The 20,630-nt window shown below is 40.9% G+C and overlaps 1 protein-coding gene and 1 pseudogene across 1 annotated transcript; one reads left to right on the top strand and one right to left on the bottom strand.

Annotated features, from left to right (window-relative positions):
- Window positions 1-555: 555 nt before the first annotated feature.
- LOC127316013 (putative disease resistance protein RGA3) lies at window positions 556-4,577 on the top strand. The gene is made up of 3 exons (XM_051346441.1): window positions 556-611; window positions 790-1,932; window positions 2,356-4,577. The coding sequence occupies exons 2-3, from the start codon at window positions 805-807 to the stop codon at window positions 4,369-4,371; spliced, it is 3,144 nt and encodes a 1,047-aa protein (XP_051202401.1). The 5' UTR covers window positions 556-611; window positions 790-804; the 3' UTR covers window positions 4,372-4,577.
- Window positions 4,578-5,182: 605 nt separating this feature from the next.
- Window positions 5,183-6,221, bottom strand: LOC127315982 (uncharacterized; annotated as a pseudogene).
- Window positions 6,222-20,630: the final 14,409 nt, after the last annotated feature.

Raw genomic sequence — 20,630 nt, 5'->3', positions numbered from 1 at the left:
AGCACATTATAATGTAATTTGTGTATCATTTTATTTGTTATAATGTGATTGTGTCACTTTGTCACATGTTTTCTCTTAAAAACACTGATATAATTTAAAAAAAATAGCACAACTGATATATGTGTGCTTTTACTTTTTTGCGGGATATTGCTTGATACTCTTCTTCTCCTTTGTACTTTTTTGTGGGGAATACCTTGCTTCATGCTCAAGTAAAGCTATATTCTTCAGCACAAATCATCAACATTCAATAACAAACTCGATTTTTCTACTATATATACCACCATCTCTGGTGGCCTGCTCATTTCACCCATCAGCATGGAGTAAACACTGATATAATAAAAATAAATAGCACAACTGATATATGTGTGCTTTTACTTTTTTGCGGGACATTGGTTGATACTCTTCTTCTCCTTTGTACTTTTTTGTGGGGAATACCTTGCTTCATGCTCAAGTAAAGCTATATTCTTCAGCACGAATCATCAACATTCAATAACAAACTCAATTTTTCTACTATATATACCGCCATCTCTGGTGGCCTGCTCATTTCACCCATCAGCATGGAGTAATACTTTTTCAAAGAACCGAGATCTTCTCTTTCACCACAAACTGAGGTATAACCACAGAACATGTTTTGTATATATTCAGCTGTTTATTTTGTCCCTCATTTAGTATTTTCTACATCTTCCTGATGTTTGTGAACAGATTAAGTAGACGTTACTTAGCTGTTTAAGGCTTCAGTTAATATGCATGAACTTTTATGTCAATTAATTGGTTGGATAAACTACCTAGGACGCAGGAGGAGCCATGGCTGTTATCCTGGATGCTTTGGTGCCGTATGTGAAGAACATGATCACGGGCATGGCAGAAGAAGAGGTGCGCATGCTGCTGGGCGTCTCCGGCGAGATCAAGAAGCTGGAAGCCAACCTGGTATACCTGCAGGGCTACCTGGCCGATGCAGAGAGAAGGCGCATCACCGACAAGAGCGTGAAGGTGTGGGTGGGCAGGCTCAAGGACGCAATGTATGAGGCCACGGACATCCTTGAGCTCTGTCAGCTCGAGGCCATGGATCAGCGACCGGAGGAGCGCAGCAGGGATGCCTCCAACTCCAGCCGTTTCCGTTCTCTCGTGGGACAGTTGAAAAAGAAGCTGCAGGGTTTCCTCGAACCGTTTCTCTTCTGCCTGCAGAACCCCGCTTTTGCACACAAGATTGGCGGCCGTATCAAGAAGCTGAACGGGGACCTGGACAGCATCCGCAAGGATGCTGTGGCGTTCAACTTCGTCAACCTGGGTTCCTATGAGGAACAAAGGAGGCTAACAGATTCGGCAAATTGCGGCAGGATCAGGAAGACAACCCCAGGGTTTGATGAATCAGCCATCGTGGGGGATAAGATCGAGAAAGATACGGAGGAGTTGGTGCAGAAGCTAATCAGCCACGGCCACAATAGAGGCATTGCCAAGGTGAAGGTGGTGTCTATTGTTGGTCCGGGCGGCATGGGCAAGAGCACCCTTGCCAAGAAGATTTTTGCACAGGAGGCCATCAAAGAGGAGTTCATGACCAGGATATGGCTGGGTGTCACTCAACACTTCGACAAGGCGGAGCTTCTGAGAGCAGCAATCACGCACGCCGGGGGCAAGCATGGTGAGGAGAAAGACGAGTCCATGCTTGAGAAGAGCCTCACCCACACCCTGTCAGCGAACAAATTCCTGCTCGTTTTGGATGACGTGTGGAGCGACAGAGCTTGGAAGGAGGTGTTCCAAGTACCTGTCGTTAACGCAGGTTGTAGACAACCAGGAAGCTGTGTCCTGGTAACCACAAGAAATGAAGATGTCGTTCTCAGGATGGGAGCCTCCAGCAGCGACCAACTCCATGTGAGCAAACTGGACCACGAAGATGCCTGGAGCTTGCTCAAAAAACAGCTGCCGCAACCGCAGGTGAGTAACTCTAGTACTCTACTGGCTGTTAATTCCATATTGCTACTGCTTAATAATCAGTGTGCGTGCGCACCCCCAGTCCCCTACATAAAATTATTAAAGTCTAGGCTACTCTGCAAGCTGATTTCTAACTTCTGCAATAGTCTTTAATTATTTACTAGCTGCTTCTTTTCTTGTGTTTTGCTCCCAGAATGCAATCTTGCCAATTAGATCCTGCAATGTTGTAGACCAGCCATCATGATATTCTAATCACAAGTCCTGACTCGATAAGGAAATGGAACTTTTCTATAAAAAAATGACTGGACATTTTAGAAGCACTACTGAATCTAAGGATAAATCATATTTACCAATAAGCATATGCATACACATGTATATGAGGATGTAAACAGCAAACTGTTGCTAAGTAGTCTTATACTGCTGCAGGATGGCAGCGAGAGTGATTTTGATCATCTAAAAGATGTTGGAATGAAGACTATTGAACATTGTGATGGTTTACCACTTGCTATTAAAGTGATGGGAGGACTTTTAAGCACAAGACGACCAAGTGAACGTGAATGGGAAATTGTTCTGAACAAGAATCTTGAATGGGAAGAATATGGGTCACAGGAGGAACTGAACTATTCAGTACATTTGAGCTACGACGATCTATCTCCAGAGCTGAAGCAATGCTTTCTATACTACTCACTTTTCCCTAAGGGTTCAGATTTCATAGAGGATAGAGCTATTAGCATGTGGATTAGTGAAGGTTTTGTTCAACCTTATGAGAGGTCGGAGCCAGCCCAACTAAATCTAAAAGAAATAGGAGCTGAGTACCACCGGGATTTAGTCTCTAGGAACCTTTTAGAGCCCATTGAGTCATGTGAGAGCGGACGGGCCTATGTCATGCATGATGTTGTCCATTCGTTTGCTCAATTTGTGTCTAGGGAAGAAGCGCTTGTGGTTCTAAAGGAGCAAACTGACATTGCAATTCTTCTCTCACATAACCAGAAAATCCGCCGTCTATCTATACTTTCTGATTCAGTATTGGAGTGGAATATCCTAGAAAAGCTGGAGTCACTAAGGACATTAGTTGTATCCTGCAACCTTAAGTCTGGTGGTGGTTCTTCAGTTGCTAGCTTTGCTAGTTTACGGGCACTGGATATAAGCTTTGCAGACTGTGACTGGTTAGTTGACTATTTGTGTGATCTGAGGCACCTAAGATACTTGTCATTCACTGACACAGATATATGTAGGCTGCCACATGACATCCATAAGATGAAGTTTCTTGAGCACATTGGAGTATTCAGATGTGCGAAGCTAAACAAGCTTCCTGATAGCATTACAAAACTGGGGCGTTTGAGGTATCTTCACTTAGATGGGACCCATGTTGATGTTGTGCCAAAGGGGTTTGGTGGGTTATCAAATTTGTGCTCAGTTTATGAGTTCCCAGCAAAGATGGTTGGGGACTGGTGCACTTTAGAAGAATTAGAGCCTCTTTCCAATCTTAGGACTCTTAGAATACAGGGTCTAGAAAATGTCCCTGATGGTTCAGTTGCTGCAAGGGCTATGATTAGCAACAAGAAGAATCTTATCTTTTTGACCTTGATATGCCACAAGAATGATGATGCTGATGATGAGGTGGAGGAGGAAGGAGAACATATTGCGTTGCAGGGCCAGGAGCAAATTGAGGCTGTATTTGATGAGCTTTGCCCTCCACTATACTTGGAGAATCTATTGATGTCAGGATACTTTGGTCGTCGGCTACCAAACTGGTTGTGGGCGCCCACAGCGACAACCTTCAAGAGCTTGATTGGTATTACGCTCACGCGTATGCAGCACTGCACCGTACTACCCAATGGTTTGTGCAGAATCCTCAGTTTGGAACAACTGGTGATCGACTATGCTCCATCCATCGAGCTTGTCGGGCCTGAGTTCCAAACACTTGCAAGTGGTGATGACGGTGGTGTCATTGTTACAAGACCATTCCCTAAACTGAAGATCCTGGAGCTACGTGGTATGTCTGGATGGAAGAAGTGGGAGTGGGAGAAGGAGCAGGGCAAAGTCATGGCCATGCCTGCCCTAGATAATCTCAGTATCACGGGTTGCATGCTCAGACATCTCCCCTCAGGACTTGCTAGCAGCGACAGGTATAACCTGAGAACACTCTACCTGAGCGAGCTCAGAATGTTAGCATCTCTAGAGAATTTCCCTTCGGTTGTGGAGCTCAAGGTGCTCTACTGCCCCAAGCTCAAGAAGATCAGCGGCTTCTCCATGCTGCGGAAGGTAACCATCAGTGGTTGCCCGGAGCTGGAGGTGCTGGAAGGTGTCATGGTACTCCGTAGCATGCTGCTGGATGATGAGCCATGGGAGATTGTCGGAACACCTGCAAGGTGTACACCCAAGGGGCATCAAGCCGGTCCGCCGCGACAGTTCCCACAAAATCTTACTATTATCAGGTAGCCCTCTGGCCTCGGAGACGGTCCATGCTCAGAGACGAATGATGATAAGACGTGCGCCATTGTGTAACACGAGACTGTAATTTAGGAATGTAACAACAGACCGCAATATCTTCTATTTCTTAGTTTTTTGCAAACATATATATACTACTTCTCTCATGAAAGACTTTCTTTCGTGCACGGGACATCCTGTGCACGTGGTTGCCCTCCGATTCGTATTATTTTTTGCATTGTGATTCATGCTGCAAGTAACATTATGTTTCGTTGTTTTTGAAAATCTGTAACCTAATGGTTCGTGAGGAAACACAATGTTTTCATGCACAGGATGTCCTGTGTCGCCGCTCTCCTACTTCTCTTTCTCAAGTTCTCCTTTGAGCTTTGTGTGTTACTGTCACTTGGATCAATAATTTGTTTGCGGGCCTGCCTCTCGCTCAACTAGCCTCTCATAGGCAAGCTTGTTTACCACATCTACAGTTTTCCTTGTCTCTGATTTCGAAGCTGAATGGGCAATCATCTGTCGAGGCATCAAAACTTACATATACAGTTTCCCCTGTGTTTGATTTGAAAGGGTGACTGGATTTTTCATTCGAAAGCTGAATGGGTGAGTCATGAGTAAATCTGTGGAGGCATCAAATTTTGCATATACAGTTTTCCGTCCTCCTATTTCAACGCTGAGTGGTGATACATAGGCAGACGAGAACGGAGTCGGAGCACATCATGCATTTCAATGGAACCAGCATATCATGCCATTCCAATGAAACCAGCATATATATCAGCAATTCAGCATACTGAATCGTGGGCGTGTAGTCTATATATATGTTTAACAACCAAACTTTATTATTATTACACCATAGTGGACGAACACCATTACACCAAAGATACATCTCTCGTCAGACGTTTTCATCACCGATGCCAACATACACAGATTCGGGACACGAGAAGCAAACTTACAACATCAAATTCGCGCGCAGGAATCTGCAGATTCAAGCCCCAAGAACAGCTAAATTCAGGAAAACAATACAATCGTGAAAAGTGTCGGTGATGATCCTCGGCGATCATCTATGTGGAGCTAGTGTCCTTGGTGGTGGCGTCTCCCCCCATCCCCAGCGTGTTCGCCACCGCGTCTTTCGCGCCAACCACCGCGTTCTTCACCTGGTCACCGGCCTGATAAAACAACATTTCGCAAACAGGAAAGTTCAGCTCAAACTACTCACTTATCATCTGACAAGTGCCTTGTACAACGTTGTGTAAAATGGGCGGCTCACTGACCTGACCGAGGACGCTGCCGGTGTTGTCCTTGCCGGCGACGGCGGAGTCCTTGGTGTCCTGCGCCGCGTGGGAGGTCTTGTCATGGGTGTCCCCGGTCGCCTCGGACGCCTTCTGCTTGGCGGCCTCGGCGGTCTCGGAGGCCTTGTCCTTGGCAGCCTGCGCCGTCTCGGACGTCTTGCTGCCCGCCTCGCCGGCTTTCTGCTTCGCGGCCTCCGTCGTGTCCTACCCCTTCCCCGTCGCGTGCCCCGCCGCGTCCGCCGCCTGGTCCTTGGCCTCGCACGCCTTGTCCTTGGTTGCGCCGGTCACCTGTCCAGCCTTCTCCTGCGATCAACCATGGAAACATTTCAGGACACAACACGTTCGGAGCACGCCATGGAAAGGATGGATCGAGAGAGATGGTCACCTCGGTGTGGGCCTTGGCCTCGCCGGCCTGGTAGCTTGCCTTGTCCTTGTTGGAGGCCATCTTGATTTCACGTGCTGAGCTGAGAACCCCTTGGGAAATATAAGGAAGATCACTTCTATTTGGCTAATGCTTAGTAACTTCGATCGATCAGCTGCTTACTTACTTGGAAGGAGCTTGGAAGAGCTTAGTATTTATAGGCATGCGATGGTTCCTCCTCGGGACACGTCGCGCGCCGGAGCTCCTACATACGTGTAATGGACACGCCTTATCACGCATCCGTACCTTCCCGAAGCATGTCCATGTAGATGAGGCTGACTCGGAATCCATGTGCACAAGGTAGAGGCCAAAGATGCAGATAAAAAGCAGCAGCTTCCATCTATGCTAGATTTATTTTAAAATAATAAAAAAAAGCAACCGATAACGAGTTGATAGGAATGGCTTTCCGACTCCGATTCTTACCGGGTTCCTAGCGGAGACCGAGAACTAGGGCCTGGCCTCCCTCTTTAAATGATGGTCCGCTTGAGCACATCCTCATCGAGACCTTGCTAGGGTTCTTTCCAATCGAGGCTCGACCGAAGGATTATCGAATTCGACCATCTCCTAGCAAAACTAACCTCTAGTTAGAGAACCAATTGTTCGACAAGCTAGCAGGGCACCTACATAATGGATTTGCAACATATTTTCGATCTTTTGGCCCAAAATAGCAGTTTAAATCTAGAAAATAATAATTAAAGAGGCAAAGTCCTAAATAAAGCATCTCATCATTATTATACTATTATCTCGTATAGACTATTAAATATCTATTAAAAGGCCTTATTCGTTTGTAGGAGTAAGTCAGGCACCAAAAACCTTACATCGCACACATTGGAGGAGCAAGCCAAAATGATAGACAATGGGAAGTTTAGCTATATCTTAGTCTCTCTTGGATGGAAGCTCCCCTAGTTGTAGTGGAAGTTGTGGTAACTAAATTTTCATTTTTAGTATTATGCACATTTATTTAAAGAATTGACATGAAAATTAAGCTGCATATACCAAAGGCATCTTGGTGATCCTAGCAAGCCATGTGTAAGAGAAATTTGGAGAATTCTTAATATTTCGATGATACTTAGTGATTAGTAATTTTCCAATATCTAGTGCATGCATTGTCTGATTATTATTGAACACACTCTAACTTGGAAGAAAAAAGCAACCACGATAAAACCGCTAGATAGTCAAACAAACGGTCCAATTTGTAAGCCAAAAGTTTCTATAATTTTTCTTATATAATGGTACACTAGAAATCTCCATATTGAGATATTTGTTTGGGCATATCCAATAGATGTATCTAAAAAACTACTTGTGCTTCCATAGATCCCCAAATCTCAAAACATTGTAAACCCCTGAAGGGTTATCATGGTATTGTCTAATCTTAACCATTCTACTCCTAATCCCGAATATGTATCGGTTAATTTCAGTCGTAATTGTATTTCGCTTAGGAAAACGTTTCAGTTTCGGGGGTCTATGGAAGCACAATCCAAAAACATATTTAAACATTAATGTAGATGCAAAAAACAAGGTGCATACAATTTTATTAATGTAGAGTAGATATAACATTGTTTTGTTTTAAAATACATATGTTTAGCATAAGTGTAATAATATATGTAAATTTTAATAAAAATGATAAGTTAATATTGGTAATATATCATATTTGATTAACTATGTTAACCGTGTAATGAGGAAGCTAATAAAATAGGTTATACATAGTTATAAAAGTTCAGAGTAAATTGTTTTATTGAACTTGCCCCGGGTCCAATTTTAGTTTGACAGGCCGTGATGGGGGCTGAAGCCCGCCGGAGCGTGGACGTCGTCGTCTATGGTCCCAGCACAACTCTGAAGAAGGAGAGGGAAAGGGGTTGATTCAGTCACGGCGGTTGGGTTTTTGGTAGGGATTTGAGCAGTTTGTGTTTCGACAGCCAACAGGGCTGGGTGGTCACTTTATAGGGACGATGGCACTACGATGGAGTCTATTGCAGTGGGGCCATATAATCGATTCCAGGCGTTTGCTATGCACTAGTGGATTAGATTTCAGGATGCCTTTTTTCCATCGCAAATGCTCGGCAAAAGAAGTTACTAGTATTCTCTTGTGAAGCAATAGTAGTTCTCAAGGCTTCTCGTTGGAAATCAGATGCGAGAGAGGTGAATTTCAGGACAAATAGAGAAGTTATCGAAGGAGTTCCATGAGCAGGTTCATGGAGCGGAAGAACAAGGAGGGGAATAGAATGGGGAAAGAAGGAGGAAGAAAACACAAACGTGGCGTCTGGACTGTGGAGTCTGGAGAACCCTCTCCAGCTAGTTTTCCACCTCTGTAAGAAACACTAACATGGAGTGGGGCCTTCAAGAGGCCCACATTCTCTTGCGCGGACTCTCCACTTTGACAAAGTCACAAAGCCACCATGCATGTTTGTTTCCAAGGATTTTCAAAATACACGACTAGTTTGTTTTGGAAAATATGTTATCATGAATTCTACTTTCTTCGATTTAAACTAAAATCACGACACTTATTATGCAATTGAAGAAGTATGGCCATTAAAAACCAAAAAAATAGCCCAAATTGTAATGCATGCCATTTGGTTGCATTTTGAAGAAACATAGGAGTGTTCCCGAATGATTCTCTCCTTGTTCGTAGTTGCGGTAGAAACATTGAAAAAACTAGATGATACCCCATACGTGAAATATTTAATTTCCATATTTGGAGATGCTAAAAGAAAACAGGGGTATGTAAGCCATCGTAAGACTAAATCATTCAGAAACATCCGGTAACATTTTTTTTTTTTTGAAGAAAGACTGTCATTTTGATTTGTTCTTTTTCGTCCACCTCACAATCTTGAATATTCAAGCAGCAAAAAACGATGATCCACGAGAACGGATAGGTGCTCGAACCAATGGATGTGTAGACATAAGACTTACAAATTGTCTTCTCAGAATATTGTAGCGGTTATCACAAACACAAATACTTTAACGTTTGACTATTTTTGTTATCCATAGATCCGAGATGAATTGCTGCAAGTCATCCATAGGAAGCTAGAAAGAGTGAATACCCATCTAGCAAGATGTATCTATTGCTAATATTTCCAGCAGATCTGCCACAACTGAATAAGAAGCAACGTCCGCAACATTTTGGAAGCGGCAGCTTCCATCTATGCTAGATTTATTTTTAAAAAAAATTATTAAGCAACCGATAACAAGTTGATAGATGAACAACGGTTTTCCGACTCCGATTGGTTCCTGCATGGCGGAGACGGAGACTAGGGCCTGGCCTCCCTCTTTAAACGAAGGTCTCGCCGCTTGAGCATATCCCCATCGAGACCTTGCTAGGGTTCTTTCCAATCGAGGCTCGAGCGAAAGATCATCGAATTCTTCTACGAGCAGGGCACCTAGATAATGGATTCGCAGCATATTTTCGATCTTTTGTCCCAAAATAGCAATTTAAATCTAGAAAATAATAATTAAAGATGCAAAGTCCTAAATAAAGCATTCTCATCATTATTATACTAGTATCTCATATAGATTATTAAACATCTATTGTTTGTAGGAGAAAGTCGGCACCAAAAACCTTACATCACACATAACGGAGCAAACCAAAATAATCGATGATGGAAAGTTTAGCTATATCTCATACTCTCTTTGATGGAAGTGATGACCCACAAGTATATATAGGGGGTGTATCGTAATATTTTCGATAAATAAGAGTGTCGAACCTAACAAAGAGCGGAAGGTGTTGACAAGCAGTTTTGATCAAGAATTCACTGTAAACACTAGCAAACATGTTTTCAGGGTATTTGGTATTGCAAATAAATAAAGTACGAGTAAATAAAAAGACAGTAATAATAATTGCAGCAGGTGGCCCAATCCTTTCTAGAGCAAAGGACAAGCCGGTTGTTTTACTTATGATGACTAAACGTTCCTGAGGACACACGGGAATTTCGTCAAGTGCTTTCGCTTCGCGCAGCTGAATAATCTTTATCGTTTTGGTAGGTGTTGTGTGGGTGAACCTATGCTAGTGTACTACCCCAACTTGGACTAATGCATACTTGTGATTATACCTCTTGCAATCATCTGCAACTACAAGAAAGTAATTAAGATAAATCTAACCACAACTTTAAACTTTCAAATCCTACACTCCCTCATGCACTGTTTTCCTAACGGGGGTTTAGGTTTGTTTCACTCCCGCAACCCCACAATTAGTAGCCAAATACACGATGCATTCCCCTAGGCCCATAAAGGTGAAGTATCATGTAGTCGACGTTCACATGACACCACTAGAAGATTAACACCACAATTTAAATATCAAACCATTAAATATTACTCAATATAGTTTCACTACTAACATCATGACTTTATGTGCTCAAGAACTAAACGAACTACTAACAAGATATCATATGGATCATAATCAGAGTTGATATAATGATGAATAACAATCTGGACATAAACCTTAATTTAATGGTTTCACTCAATAGCATCAACTACAAGGAGTAATCAACACCGAGAAAGTTTCCCCTATGAATTAGACAAGTATCAAACCCAAGATGTTACAGCGGGACGGAGTGGAGATGGCGGTGATGATGGTGCTGGTGGTGGAGATGATGATGATCCCGATGAAGTCCATCTCGATGACGGTGACGATTTCCCCCCTCCGGGGAGGAATTTCCCCGGTAGATTTCTGCCTGCCGGAGAGCTTATCCCTCTCTGTGGTTTTCCGCCCCGTAGCAGCGGTGGAATATTTCTCTGTTCGCTCCCCTTGTCTTAGGGTTCTCGGGATGAAATACGTGAAGGAACAATGTCAGAGGTGGTCCAGGGCCACCACACCATGCCTAGGCGCGACCAAGTTTTCCCGCGCCTAGAGGTGGTGTGGGCCCCTCCTGGCCCACCTCATGCTCCCCTTCAGGCTTCCTCCGGCATCTGGAAAAATAGGAGTTTCTGGGTATTTTCTGGAAATTGTTGTTCTTCACAAATATGGTATCTTGACGGCCTTTTTTCCATCAGATTTCTGACTCCGGCAATTAATTCTTCATTAATCATCAAACATGCAAAATATATGAAATTATATAAGTATCATCCCTAAATATGAAATATATCAATGAATAACAGTAAGTTATGATATAAAATAGTGATGGAATTTGGACGTATCAGGAAGCTCCTCAGTTGTAGCGAAAGTTATGGTGACTACATTTTCATTTTTAATAGTATGCACATTTATTTGAAAAATTGACATGAAAATGAAGTTGTATATACCAAAGGCATCTTGATAAGCCTAGCAAGCCGTGTGTACGAGAAATTTGGAGAATTCATAATATATCGATGATACTTAGTGATTAATAATTAATTTTCAATATCTAGTGCATGAATTGTCAGATTATTATTGAACACACTCTAACTTGGAAGAAAAATCCGATCACAAAAAACGTTAGATAGTAAAAAAAGGGCGGGGGTCCAGTTTGTACTCCAAAAGTTTCTATAAATATTTTTACATAATGGTACACTAGAAATCTCCTTATTAAGATATTTATTAGGGCATATCCAATAGATATATCTAACAAACTATTAAATATATTAAAACAATAATGTAGATGCAAATAAAAAGGTGCATACAATTTTGTTAATGTAGAGTAGAAATAACATTGTTTTTGTTTTAAAATACATTTTCTTAGCATAACTAAGTGTAATAGTAAATGTACATTGTAATAAAAATGATAATTTAATTGAGAGTGGATTTTGTACACCCACGCATGGGTGTGGGTGTTTCCATCATCGTCCATTGTGCTTTGAGATTCAGATAAAAAGAGGAGAGAGAAAGGAATCTTTCCATATACTATGGTGGGCACAAATCTCGAGGAATAAATGAACGGTGATGGAAACACCCACACCCATGAGTGGGTGTACAAAAGTATTTCCAAATTTAATATTAGTAATATTTCATTTTTTATTAATTATGCTAACTGTGTATGAGGAAGCTATTAAAACAGTAGTATAATAAAATCAGTTACATATCGGTATAAAAATTTAGAGTAAATTGTTTTATTGAACTTACCTCGGACCCAAAATTTAATTGGATCATCCTTGAGATCCATCTATTTGCTTGCATTAGCAAATAGATGGATCTCATGGGCTATATATGATGGTCTCCCATACAAGGTGGAGAAGGGGATCACCATTGGTGTCCATGGGCCCGGTATAGCTCTGAAGGAAGGAGAGGGAGAGGGAGAAGATTTAGTCAGGGCGGTTGGGTTTTCTGTCGGGATTCAAGAAGTTTTTGTTTCGACGTGTGACGGGGCTTGGTGGTCATAGGGAGCGGCGGATGCTACTACAAGGGTGTCTATTTTTGTGGGGGCCTACAATCGATTTCAAGCGTCTCCTATACACTCGTGGATTGGGTTAGGAAGGCTTGCTTGTTTGACCTAGACATTAAAGATTTTTATGCGGGGGGAAAAGAGATATATTCAAAAGAGTTACAGTTGAGTACAATCGCCTCAGCGACTGATAAGGGATTAACTTGTCAATACCTACGGATTGTAGACTAGGGTTTAGTTGGAAGTAGATGGCAAGTAGATCTCGAGGGTTTCAGCCGGAAAAGTGCTCGACTACTTATGAAAACTAGGGTTGTTCTAACAATGATTCGATCCTCTCTTTGTACCTCGACTCCCCCTTATATAGGAGGTGGAATCGAGGGTTTCGTACTACACAAGTTTACAGATTCCGGGAGACTCTCTGAGTCCAACCCATAAAGTTACAAATCTCTACTTTCCTAATACAACTCTATCTTTCCTTAATAACTAACTGGGCTTCCGAACTTCATATTCTTCGACCCGTGGGCCTTCAGTAAACCCCGGGTACCATCTTTGGCAGGCCCATTGGGGATGCCTATGTCAGTAGCCACCGAGATTTTGCTTGAATCGAAGAATCAGGGAGAATCTCCAACTTTATAATTATCATCTAACTTCTTCGAATTAACACATATCTTCGATAAAACAATCATATATTGTACAGGGATAATGGTAATTGGGGCTAGTTCATCTGACGCATCAGGTACTAGTTAACTGCTCTAGTGGCAATCAGCAAAAACCTACTTCAAGATCACGTTCCTGGACATGATCTCGGGATACTGGCGTAACTCGACACGTGCCGCTTAAGGTCTTACCATATGTCGAGTTCCAGTCATGTTTTATAGGGTACCTAACTCGTCCGTTAGGATTTTTCTTCGTATCTGTTGATACGGAAAAAGTAGCAAACCGCCGTTAGAGACGGTGCCACGCCGCTCAGGACGGATCCGGGGACTTACCTTCGCAAAGTTTGCGGCATTCAGAGATTATTCGCGACTGAGGCACTCTGAGAATATGTTGTCGAGTGCCTTTTTCGGCTGATGGAATAGAACATTTATTCGAGTCAATCGGATGACTTGTATATTTTTATATTGTCTTCCCGATGGAAGTATATGAAGAGTTATTTGTATAACTCGAAATATACTCATCATGTTGTTTCTAAATTCATCGGGCACGCGAACAGCGTTCCCGATGGGAGTATCCCCCGAGGCTACAGCCAAGTACTTGGACTTGGTTGTAGGCTCACCATTTTAACGCCCTTCGTTGCTATATTGTCATCTTTTTTTGAGTTCTCCTATTTTTCTCGGATGCGCGACCAGCGCTCCTGTAATATCCCAGGTTTAGAGGCAATAAAATGAGAGAACACCAAAGTGTGCATTGCATTCATGCATAGAAAATCCGGGGGATTTTCGCGCTTTCAAATAAAACTTACCACAGTAACTGAAGTTTCACTTGACTTGCTGGAACTGAAGTAGATCATCAAGTCAAGCGCTATAAACTTCACTGTGATCTTTGTTAAAACCTTGTTTTGGGTAGAGATGATTTGATCTATGGATTAGATCAAATGGAATTATATTTACAACAACACATTCTTTAAGAATCAAACCCTAACTTATTAACACTTAAAAGTTAGCAATTACCTTTGTGTGTAATTTAATTCGCTTCTAAACTTATTACAAAATAAGGTAAACCACAGGGTCTAAAGTGCAGAAAAGCCACACATTATTATTTAAATCATAACTTAATAAGTACATGGAATATCATAAAACTAAATCCGTTTACATTACGAATTATAGTTCAAACTATATGAATAAAACTAACTATGAGTATTTTGAAACTCATATGATCATGCCTTGGTGAAATCAAAACCAACTATCCAAATTTGAGGAATAACCTTCAACCTTGATCTTTTGATCAATATTATAATATAAATCCAATCCAATATGATATAGTGACTCATCCACAATAATAAAACCATCCACAAGATATTTAGTAACAAATGCCACTTGGCTATCCAAAAATAAATCATATGAGAGGATAATGATCTTGCCACATAGGATGAAAATATCTACATGACTTGCTTTCCAAGCTATGCCACCTCATGCTCAAAGGATTGCTATGGATGAGGATATGACAACCAAGCACCTTACTCATCTAACCAACACAAGAGTCACCACCTATGTGTCATGATACTAGGGCTTGCCCAAGCCTATAAATAGAGCCACACCCTTCATCCATTTGCTCATCAAGTACCATGATACATGGGAACAAACACATAGAGCCACTCCATGTGAATTAGCTAGGATCAAGATGAAGAAGCTAGGAGGTGGAGGCATACCACAAGATGCAGGTTTATCAGATTTCCTGAAGAACAAGCTACAGAATATTGCAAGGTAGAATCCCTAGGCAAACCATATATTTAGAGGATCATATCATCATATCTTGAGTAGGACCTTAGGCTATTACAAGACATTTAGAAGTGAGAGAGATTATAGATGCTAACCATAGCCATGTCTATCCTAGAGAATTTTAGAGTAGTATTACATCTTACTTGTTTAAACCAACCTTTGATCTTGTAGATGAGAGCCATTAGTGAAACATAACCAAAGCTTATGCTCATATTCTAATCCTAGTTGTGTATCACATTGGTAATCACTACTTAAACCCTAAACTACATTTGAATTCCATCCCATGGATTAACTTGGATTATAATTAGAACCCTGCCATACCTCATGCCTATTTATACTTCAATTTAGTGAAGCTTATGCAAAACCCTAAACCTTTCAAGTAGAATTCACACCACATAGAATATTAGGTCCTAACTTGGGTATCATGGATCACAAGTATAAACCAATCCATATACACTTATAAACTAAATGCCATTTGGTAAGTAGAGTGAACCAATATTCAATTCTATTTTGCTTCCCAAGTATTTGCTTTGGGAACCAAATGAAATAGTAGTTTATAAAATAGAATCACCACAAGAGCAATTGAATTAACCATGAGGAATATAGGATTCATCCTAGATAATTTAAGTCAAAGCTGGATTGATGATTATAGAGGTTGTATCACCACTCTTCTTAAACCCTAAGAACTATCATACACATAAAATCATGAACCAATCCCATTTCCTTTACCATTTGTTAAACCCTAGTCATACCTAAATTATATATGAATAATCAATATGGTTAAGCACTTGCAAAAATAGAATATGTTCACCATTTACATGTTCTCAATTCCAGATCCTTTAAAACAGAATTGATTCCTAAATTTAAAGGGGTAATTGAGATGAACCCTAAAATTCATATCTAGTTGAATTTTTAATTTGTGCTTTCCAACAACACAAATTTAATCAATTAATAAGTGTTGTTTAAAAACAAAACAATGCAGCAAGCATCATTATCAAATTATATTAATGTTCAAATATTTTAGAACCTGTAAAACAAAACAGAATTCAATTTGAATTCAAACCAGTAAATAAAAACAGAAAAAGGAAATGAAATTTTGAAATAAGAGAGAGAATGGGGCTTACCTGTCCACCGAACCAGGCCAAGCCGCACCAGAGCAGCCCAGGACCAGCCCATCATCGCCACCACGTCAACCAAGCCCAGCTCAGCCCAACCCAAGACACCGTACCCCTTCGTTCCAAAAATATCAGCGAGAGGAGGGAGTTCATCCTCATCCTCTTCCTCTCAGGCGCTCGACAGCACGACGTCCTCCTCGCTGCTGTCGATCTCTCCTTAAGCGGCCGCGTGACGAGGCGCATTCCTGCGGCCTATAAATACCCCGGAACGAACCCTAGTTCTCAATTTCTTCTTTTCCCCTCCAATTTCTTCTCAGGCCGAAACCCTAGCTCGCCGGCCATCTCTTCTCGCCGGTGATTGAAGCACTCCCGAGCCATGCCGTGGTCACCATCGTCATCCCCGACCTCGACTTGTTCATCCTACGCAAGGAATCGAGCCGCAGAGCCCTTCAGCATCTTCACCGAGCCATCTTCTTCGACGCCGGCCACCGTCCCCGCCGTCGATTCGGACCACCGCAAGCCTCACCGTCAAGCCCTCGGTGCTCCTGGTGAGCTACTCGTTCTGCTGGTCTCCTTGGCCCGCTCAATTACGCATCATAGCTCCTCCGTACCGTGAGCCCGTGAGCACCGCCACAGCATCTCGTCGCCGGCCTAGCTCCGATGACCAATAGCTAGCGGCGCCGCCACTATCTGCTTTGCCTTCGCATGCTGGATCGAATGAAACAACTCGCCCATCTTCTCGAGCCCGAGAGCGTCGCCACCGTGGTCGACTGCCTCGCCGGAGTGAGCTCCCGCGCCATTTTTCGATTTTGACCTGGTCCACTCCCACGTGGCTGCCACGCTGGACCTGGCCCCACTCATCAGTGTCTGTGGCTAGAGTCCGAACCGGTATCTGTAGTGTTTTCTGTTTTAAATTAAAAACCAGTAAAATACTGAAACTTTGAAGAATTTTATAAAATTCATTTCAACTCAGAAAAATATAAATAATATATCAAAATGCTCATAAAAATAAACTCTATTCAAATAAAATATAAAACAAAAATGTGTGTCAAAATAAAAATTCACTTATTTTTAACCTGATTAATTATGCCATTTCATTTATTTAAAATGCAATTTGAATTCAATAATTAGTGAAGTTTTAAAAATTAAATTTTAACTATTCAGTAACCAAGTAAAATGTTAAGATTAATTTTCTTTATCATAGTTTCATTAACTTAATTATTAGTGGTAATTCATAAACCCTAATTACAAATTACTATTTTCTATTTTCTTTAAATAGTAATAACTCAAGAAAATATTATAAGCCAATATTATTTTGGTAAATCAAAACTTATTTACTTAAACATATGTAGTTAACAAGTTAATTAGTTTAAACCCTAATAACAATTATTAAACCCTGATTCTTAATTAAACTAAAATAGGAGTTACTCTAATTATTAAGTCTTGTGAAGATTAATAAAATGCCAAACCATTACTAATTATGCTTCAAAGTAATTAGTTACCACATTTATTTCTCCAATCATCATTTTAGGAGATGTACCATAATTTAGAAACCCTAGTTTCAATTTGAATGAGAACCTTGATCTCATTATTCCATGTGTTCATCCATAGTAGTTGCAAACCTAAAACCCTAAGGATTTAACCCATGTGATCATTACACTTTAGTAGTAACTCTAAAACCATAGTTGCTTATCACATGTGATCATGTGAATTTCACTTTACATAGAGAACCTTATTATGTGACCAACAAATGCAAGTCAGGATCCACCAACATAGAACCAATTCACATGAGTCATCATTTCATGTCTCTATTTCCAATTTAAACCTATATGATTCACTAGTGCCATCTTGATGCAAACTCTAGCCTGTTAATTGGATTAGTACCATTGATCACCACTCCATTATACCACACCATTAGGATCAACCTTAATCATCATAATTTAGTAGAACTATAATTATGAACCCTAGTATCAACCTTGTGTAATAATTCACAACACATGTTCCTATCCCACTCAACCCTACTTAGTAAATGATAAACCATTTAGTTACAAACCATTAAAGATTATTTAGTAAAGCAAATGTGAAGCCATAGTAAATCTAATAGCAAACCTATGGAACCATCTCAATAACCATCCTTTGATATGATACCCATAATCAACCATAGTAATAAACTTACTAATACTTGCTATGTATAGACCAATTCTATTTAAGAACCCAACTAGTTCCTATTAGAGAACTAAATGAATCCAATAGTAAACCCTAGAAAGCCATAGCTCCTATGTATAGTAGTTCATATTCTTATTTAACCTGTTCTTCAAAAGTTATTCTTTTGAAGTACAAATGTCAATCAAACCTTAGAAGCCCCAATCCTTCTTTGAAATACTCATTATTTCTTAAACAACATATTCTTCAAAAGTTATTCTTTTGAAGTATAGTATAAGTAAACATCAACCATGTTCTGTAGAACCTAAAATTGACAACTGTTCTTTACATATTATTCCATCACTATTCTGTATGTGTATGATTGTTATGATGTCTTATATCACTTGGTTATGATGCTAATATAACCAAACCCTAATAAGAACCTTGTTTGAGAACCATTCTAAAAATGCAACCAACCCTAAAGAAATCTTTACAACTCATACATCCTAAATCATCGAGGTTAGGTTACGCTCGGGACGATTGCATCTCATACTATGCATTATAGCATCTTTGCCAGTTCTTTAAACATTGTTCTTACCGGACGATGATGGTATTTCAGCATTTGGAGTTCTCACATATCGAAGCTTTTGCCTGCATAATCTTGCAGTCAAGAAAGGCAAGTTCATCGCTTGCTCGTGTCATTTGATTATTTGTATCAAACTATATGCAAAGCACTATACTTATCACTCATGCATTGAAAAGCAAAGTATTATTTTACAATTATGAATATGACTATGTGGTGGGCAATGGAACCATGGTATGTGTTGATATGGTGGAGGTTCCATTGCATGGGTTATATCACCCTAGGATTAATTACCAATGCCGTCCAGTGATTCTAGCGCCGTACATATCGCGTTATCCATGAGATCTATAATGGCTCTGGGGAAGTCAGCTGTATCTTTTCCCTTCTGCACGCCAACGGATTGGTAGAGCCGGCGGGGTGTTGGAGGCACTGCCGTAGGTTGGGATAGCCTTTTAAATCCCCATCCGTTAGTGATGATGGCTCTACGATCTATGATGGATTGTCCGGAGTACACCATGAGTAAAGCCGTATTATCGGGGGAAGTCTACTGGAGGTGTACGGTTGGACAAAAGGGTGGGTTTGCAGGGTCGCGGAGAAGGCAGTGATTGGCTTGGATCTTATACTGGGCCTCACACCAAAGGAAGTGTGGACGGGGACATACTCTCGGCCGGCAACATGGTTAAGATCTCTTGTGGGGTAAAGTAACGCACCTCTGCAGAGGGTATCAAGAATTGTGACTGTCACTCCTGTTCGGGAAGGGAATCTGAACGCGGCAGAAAGGAACTCCACGAAGTTCTAGTCAACCTGTGAAGACTGACGGGCATAGTTTTCAGAATAAAATAAACCTTTTGAAGAAATGTTTATGAAAACTTGCATTGGCCTATGACTTTCTGGTCTATGGCTGTAGCTAGTGCATGATACACATATTTCCTAATATGAACTTGCTGAGTACGCTCGTACTCATTCTATCTCGTTTGAACCCCCTTCTTAGATCAATGCACCGAAGGAGAAACTACCGTGGAACTCGAAGACAAGGGAGTCAACTGCAACAAGATGAAGAATCCAATCAAAGAATTCAATGGAGTCAACTTCTGCATCAGTTATAATGGAAATCTAGACTAGTGATAGAAGGGAACCTTTCCCTAATCCTAGCACCTAAGTAGCTAGATTTCTATAGCAAGCCAGTTAGCTCTTAAGCTTGAGTTAGCAATAAGATAGACTACGAGTCGTTCTTCTGGAGCTTTATTTGAAGTTTTACCTCACTGTAAAGTAGGAGGCTGTGTGGATCTTATGTAAACAGTTCGTGTGTACTTCTATAGACATACCTTGGACTCGCATATGTTTCTGTTGTACCACTCTGAGAGATGTAATATGAGTGGAACGGTGTTTCACTTGTGTTATGTCAACGACTTGTGTACTACACCATGCAGTGGTACGCTGGGTCACCACAGCTGGTATCAGAGCAAATGCTTTGACCCTAGGATTAAAACCCTTAAGGAGACCTATAGGTTTGGTAGTGTCTATAGGAAGTGTTTTAACTACGCCAACTATGCTAAACCAACTATTCTTTTGACTTGAGATGGGTATTCACTTGAGAATAATCCTGACACACTTGAGTCAATCTTTCTTATCTATATTTCTTAAATGGAGTTAATTAGTTATCTTGCTTCATTCCAAATAACTAGAACACCATTGGAGCTTAAGATAAGTGGTGGTAGTAGACCACGGTTGGTATACAATACATGGTAGTCCAAAGAGAGGATACAACCACAAGGAAGATATCCTATTGGAAGTAGTATACCAACGCAAGTTATGGTTAAGTAAGAGTCATTAAAAAATGTCAAATGACTGATGTTAAGTAAGGGAGATAAGTTATATAAGGTAGTATATGTCTATGATGAGTCAATCATAGGAGGTAAGGAAGAGTGATAGGAGTTACATGAGTCTACTTTCAATAATAAACTAGGTAATCATATATGATTCACTT

This window comes from Lolium perenne, chromosome 1 (assembly GCF_019359855.2).
Source record: "Lolium perenne isolate Kyuss_39 chromosome 1, Kyuss_2.0, whole genome shotgun sequence".
In the NCBI taxonomy this organism is placed as follows: Eukaryota; Viridiplantae; Streptophyta; class Magnoliopsida; order Poales; family Poaceae; genus Lolium; species Lolium perenne.
The sequence above is the reverse complement of the archived record's forward strand: the minus strand, read 5'-3'. Positions and strand labels throughout refer to the sequence as shown.